This window comes from Olea europaea, chromosome 9, assembly GCF_002742605.1.
Source record: "Olea europaea var. sylvestris chromosome 9, O_europaea_v1, whole genome shotgun sequence".
In the NCBI taxonomy this organism is placed as follows: Eukaryota; Viridiplantae; Streptophyta; class Magnoliopsida; order Lamiales; family Oleaceae; genus Olea; species Olea europaea.
In genome coordinates, this window is record NC_036245.1 from 7231961 (window position 1) to 7238181 (window position 6221).

At 36.5% G+C, this 6221-nt stretch overlaps 1 protein-coding gene across 1 annotated transcript; it reads left to right on the forward strand.

Moving 5' to 3' along the window:
• Positions 1-1339: 1339 nt before the first annotated feature.
• LOC111399537 (G-type lectin S-receptor-like serine/threonine-protein kinase SD3-1) lies at positions 1340-5246 on the forward strand. Its single transcript, XM_023026904.1, has 3 exons — positions 1340-1606; positions 2306-2384; positions 2645-5246. Exon 3 carries the CDS (start codon positions 2747-2749, stop codon positions 5033-5035), a length of 2289 nt encoding a protein of 762 aa, XP_022882672.1. The 5' UTR covers positions 1340-1606; positions 2306-2384; positions 2645-2746; the 3' UTR covers positions 5036-5246.
• The last annotated feature ends 975 nt before the right edge of the window (positions 5247-6221 follow it).

The following is a 6221-nucleotide window of genomic DNA, read 5'->3' on the forward strand; positions in this document are numbered from 1 at the left end:
ATATACAGTCGACCAAAAGATGAGAATCAAACAAACATTTCTTATTTCCAAATACTTTTTGTACAATCTATAAATTTTACGCTAATAAAACCAAAATAAATACAAAATTCTTGTAACGCATAAGACGCATACTAGTTTCTTTAAAAAGCTAGAAATAGGTCACGCGGGGTGGCGGGGGGAGGAGGTAGAAAAGCAATTCCATGAAAAAATTTGATCATCAAACAACACATTTTGAGTGATTTCCATGGAAAATGGATCTATCAAAGAGGGCATTAGAAAAAAGGGATAATTCTTGAGTTCTCTACAGCTCCTGTTTGTCCCCCCCATTAAATAATTTTTATTTTTTTAAGCTATACAATCTTTCATGTTACACGTAAATTGAAAATATTTTTTTTTTCTTTTTCAATCACACATTCTTCAAAAAAAAAAAAATATATTATTACACCCATTAAAATTTGGAATAATCGTGCCAAACGGGGATTTTGTTCGGTTAATTTACAACTGAACTACAAAAATAATTTCACTTTCCTCATTTTTCCCCTTAAATGTATCTCCTTGATTACATATTTAGCCATATTTAATAGAAATTAAAATCTAAATTTTAATTTAAGTCAAATTCATTAATTAATTTAAATTAGATATTGTATGATATTCAAAACTTTTCAACAACACATTTTATCAACTTTTATCAAAATCAACTAAAAATTTGATTTTAATCTCTGCCAAACAGGAGTTTAGTAGGTAATTAATTAATTAAAATTTAAGTGACTATAACCTCAAAGCCTATATGAATAATAAGTAAAGTACGTCCCCTAGGAGATAGTCCAGTGATGCAAAGGATAGGAGTGAGATTATCTCATACTTTGTTGGCAGCCACAGTGTGGGGGTTCGATTCCTAAAACATGGAGTTGGACTCCTTGTAGGCGCAGTGTACATACAACTTTTGGTCCCTAACCTGTTGGGGCACATCCTCCGATTTACCTCCTTCACAAAGCTCTAAGGATGAGGTGGTAGAGGTCCTCAAGGTTGGAGTTCAACCCTTTTTTTTTTTTTAATAAGTAAAGTATAATTCCAAGAATGTACGAACAAAAAAGTGATTTGATCCGAACAAGTTAAATTATAATCAATTCCCAAACAACTCGTGAAAAGAAAAGTAGTTTCCTTTTTCTTATTCACAAAACCAAACACTGCATGTGTCCAACTATTTAGAAATGGAAGAAAAGCTATACGGACCTGTGCACTGACTGTGACACGCTGTTTTTCTGACATTCTGAACGCAACCTTAAAAGTCAAAAGTAAACTCCAACCCCTTGAGTCATATCCTTAATCTCCCGCTTTTCCTTTCAGGAACATAAATCCATAATCCCACATAAACAAATCGTAAGAACCTAATTTCATTATCAAAATATATAAACAATAAAAAGTTCCACCTTACTTTTGTATCCTCTGCACATGTGTGCCTTTTTAGGACCGCACAAATCCAACCGCCGTTCTTTCTGTTCAGCCTTCCGTTCACAAGTTCTGTCAGGCTTTCTCACCGGAATATTCCTCTCGGGCGGCTTTCTGTCATCTTTGTCGATGGCATTGCTGGAAAATTTCTCTTCTTGTAAGTCCTATATGTTGCATAGACCAAAACACCCCAAATTTGTCAAGATAGTACAGCTATTATCACTTTTGCTGTTGATTGAAATGGCCTTATCTTTTAGTTTTTACTACTGCATAAAAAATAGCCTCTACTTGAGGCTTAAATCAACCGAGTATGATTCAAGGATGGAAAGAAAAATTAGCCCATGATTGTTTAACACGTGAGACGTTGAATTTGGGGTACTTTATGAGTTCAGAATGCTTAGATCGTCATCATTGCCTTAAAGTCAGGGTCCCATTTGTTCCAATGTTTGAATTTTGTGGCCGAAATTGAAATATTACGTTTCTTAACCATTATTTGCCTAATACCTTCAACCCCCACCCCGCCCCTCCCTCTGTATGTGGGTACTCAGTCAATTGTTAAGTATTTGTTCTGTATGTGACTTGAGCCCTGGAGAAAGATGAAAGAAAGATGAATAGGCTTAAAAAGAGTCATAATATTTACCTTAATTGGGTCCCACTTGTGCCAAAATTTCTATTCAGAACTCTATCAGTATGCTTTTTTATATCCATTAAAGACAATGGGGGTTTTGTATGGTTGTATACTTTTATACAGTTATTAGTACGCTGTGGTCCACCTTTAATATGTCTTAAGCTGATTTGATTCAATCATCAGCTTTGGATTCTGCATTTCTCTAACAATTTGGTGGTTATCTTGTAGTCCCAAGTTGAAGGCTTGCTGAATCTGGGACGTTCTATGCCAAAATCTTGATGCTGTGTCAAGTTTAACATCTTTTCAGGTACCATACTCTGAATTTTAATTGCAGTTTGACTCCACAATTGTTTCAAGTATCATGTGTTTCAGCTGATGCTGATTTTGAAATTATTAGGTTTTGCTTACTTGGTCCCTTTAAGATGAGAATAATGTATAGATATTTGTGTTGGTCAATATTTCCTTCAATTTCTATCTGTATCTGATTTAATGTCATTTTAGAATTTCTAATTGAAAAAAATCTCGATTCTTGAAGACATAATCTTTACTTTCTCGTTATGCTTATAGGATGGAGCTGAATAAATCTGGTATAGACTGTTAATGCATAGGTGCAGATAGAGATTCTGCATTCTGATGTAATGGTATATACATTCTCGAGCTAATTCAAAAATGCTCGGGATTGAAAGAGCGTTTTTCAGATTTTCTTTCGTTGTCTATAGCTTGTTGGTCTTCTTGCTTTTCTCTGATGTCAATTCTCAAATTCCACTGGGTTCGAAAATTTCGGTTGAGGAAAACAACTATTGGCTTTCTTCAAATGGGGACTTCGCAGTTGGGTTCTTTAACGTATTGAACCAATATAGTGTAGGGATCCGCTTCAATTCAAGTTCTATTCCAGTCAATAGTCGAAAGGTAGTTTGGGTGGCTGGAGCTGACCGTACAGTTGGCAGCAAGTCATATTTCCAACTTACTCAAGAAGGAGAGTTAGTTTTATTTGATTCTCTCACGGGAGATATTGCTTGGACAAGCAAGACTCAGAATGTATCTGTTGCATCAGCTGTTCTTCGTAATGATGGCAATCTTGTTCTATTGAATGTAGATAAAAAACCTATTTGGCAAAGTTTTGATGCTCCATGCGACACACTTCTCCCGGGGCAGAATTTATCAGTTCACCAAATCCTTCGGCCTCCTAGCAGAAATTCCGTGTCAAGTTATTACAGTCTTTTTATGAATGATTCAGGCCAGCTGCAGCTTAGGTGGGAAACCAGTGTAATTTATTGGACCAAAGGAAATCCTTCTCAATCAACTCTCCATGCGACAATTAGCTCTGATGGAACATTTCAATTACTTGACAATAGATCTGAATCTGTTTGGTCTATATTTGGCGAAGATCATAATGATTCCGATGTAAAATTTAGGTTTCTTCGGTTGGATGCTGATGGCAACCTTCGAATGTACTCTTGGCTAAATGGTTCAAAATCATGGAGGTCAGTTTGGCAAGCGTTTGATAATCAATGTGACGTCTTCGCAACATGTGGCCTCCGTGGTATTTGTGCCCGCAATGAATCTGGTTCTCAGGTTTGTAGATGTCCATTTACGGTGAGCGGGGAATCTAGCTTGAAATGTTTGGTTCCATATCGACAAAGTTGCACGTCAGGTGGATCTTTAATTACGTATGACCATACATTTCTGTATGGGATTTACCCAGCGAATGAAACGGTTGTAAGAACAAGTCTACAAAGATGTCAAAACTTGTGCAACGAAGACAAAAATTGCATTGCTGTGTCCTTCACAAATGATAAAATCCCACTGTGCCACGTTCTGAAAACACAATACATCAGTGGTAAGTCTGATGCCTCTCTGAGTTCGATATCTTTTGTTAAGACTTGTTCAGATCCAATTGCTGTTTTTCCCACATTCCCCAAGTCCAATCCACCTCCCCTGGAAAACATTCGGCAGAATTCATCATCTCCAATTTGTATTCCTTGTCTTGTTGGAGTTTCCGCCGCTACATTTGTCATGTTTATATTGATACAATTTGGACTTGGTCTTTACATATTCAAGTGGAAGGCAAAAATCAGGAAAAAATCTACGAAAGCAGATTTACATCCATTTACTGATGGATGCATCACACTATCCTACAGTGAAATCAGGTGCCTTACAGAAGATTTCAAGCACCAGATTGGACCAAAGATGTTCAGAGGTATACTTCCCGATAACAGGCCAGTTGCAGTCAAAGAGCTCGACACAACTGTTGAATTGAGGAAGTTTAGAACTTCAGTTTCAAGAATCGGAAGCATACATCACAAGAACCTCGTGAAGCTGGAAGGTTACTGTTTTGAGTCGGGCCACAGATTTTTGGTATACGAGTTTGTCAGTAATGGGTCGCTAGGGAAATGTTTGAAAGACCCTAAGTTGTGCAAGAGTCTGACATGGGGAAAGAGAATGAAAATTTCCTTAGAAGTTGCAAGGGCCATTTCTTACCTGCACACTGGGTGCAGAGACTTTGTGTGCCATGGCAATTTAAAATGTGAAAATGTTGTTTTGGAAGATGACTTGGAAGCCAAGGTGACAGAATTTGGACTCAGTACGATTCTATCTGAGGTTTCTGAAGTTGGGGGATTGGCAGATACCGACGTGAGAGACTTCGGCAATCTGTTGCTCGTATTGATCAGCGGATACCAAAATTCTGAAGTTTGTGAATGGGCATACGCAAAATGGGTCGAGGGTCATGCTGAGACGATATCTGATGCAGAGATCGAAGGTGGGGTAAATCCGGAAGAGTTGGAGCATTCATTACGCGTTGCATTTTGGTGTCTTCAAGTTGATGAACGAATGAGGCCGTCAATGGGTGAGGTAATACAAGTTCTAGAAGGCACATTGCCTGTTGATCCTCCACCAAATCCTTTTACGCTTCTCAAAGCGCCGAAAGAATCGTGGGAATCGGACGAAGCAACGTAGGAACTGATGAAATTATAGTTCTTTTGACGTTTTTAGTCTTTACTTCTCGTGTAAAGTAGGCATAACTGGCTTGTAGCTTCTCTAATTTTACCATTTTGTTAGGTGCACGCTAAGTATTGAAAATTGAGAAGGTTTGTAGCCATTGTTGGGTAATGGATTATAATGGTGCATTCTTTGCCATTCTTGATCTAAAAATGTAAGTTTACTGGTACATTCTCCTCATGATTTAGCATTCATGTGTGCACGAAATGGAGAAAAATGACAATTTTATTTTTATTGGAAGCTTACTGGTTTGATTTACTCATTGTAGTTAAAACAATGACGCCCTGTTTGTCTTCCAGTATATAAAATTTTTAATTCTCATATAAATTTTTAATCACATACTTACGTAATAAAATATTTTACACGTAAATTCAATCTTTTTCATACTTTTAAATCACACATTTGGTATCATTTTTTCTCGATCTGGCTGCTAAGAAAAGCCTAAAAGGTCAAAGTCAAAAATATTTGGTAGTGACCATCACATCATGATTACCTGCAAGTTTGGTTTTTTCATTTGGATTCCCTGTTGGAAATGAATACAGCAGCGAGTCCAAAAATATCATTGAAGTTTTTCAATGTCTCTGTAAGGCATTGACGAGATTTCCACAATTAAGAAAATAAGACTGAAAAATTTATCATCACCATCATGTAAGTTTTGTTTTATTTTGACATAGATGTTTAGGACTTAGAAGGGTGGAAATGGGGTTAGGATTTGGATTTGTACAGTAAGTTGGTAGTTGTGGAATAGGACGGGATGGAGTGCAGATGATTTTTAAATAAGAGTAATGCTATTTGCAGTTATTAACTATCATAATCGTCCTATGTAATATACATGTGGTAATTCGTGATTTGATACATTAATATAAAAGTTTTTTATTACCTTATGTATTAAATCACTAATCGTCACATATATGTCACGTAAAGCAACTACAAATAGCATTATTCTTTAAATAAATATCTTAGCACCTGATTATTGAAATAAAAAATTAAAAAATTGGCCATGTGTAATTACCTCTTGAAAAATACTGTTGCACTGGACTAACGATTACCCAAATGATTTGGAATCCAAAAGGCAAGCCTGTGTTCAATTGTAACAATTGGGTCAGAACCCAATAGATAGCTGGCATTAGCAAACACTTCACAG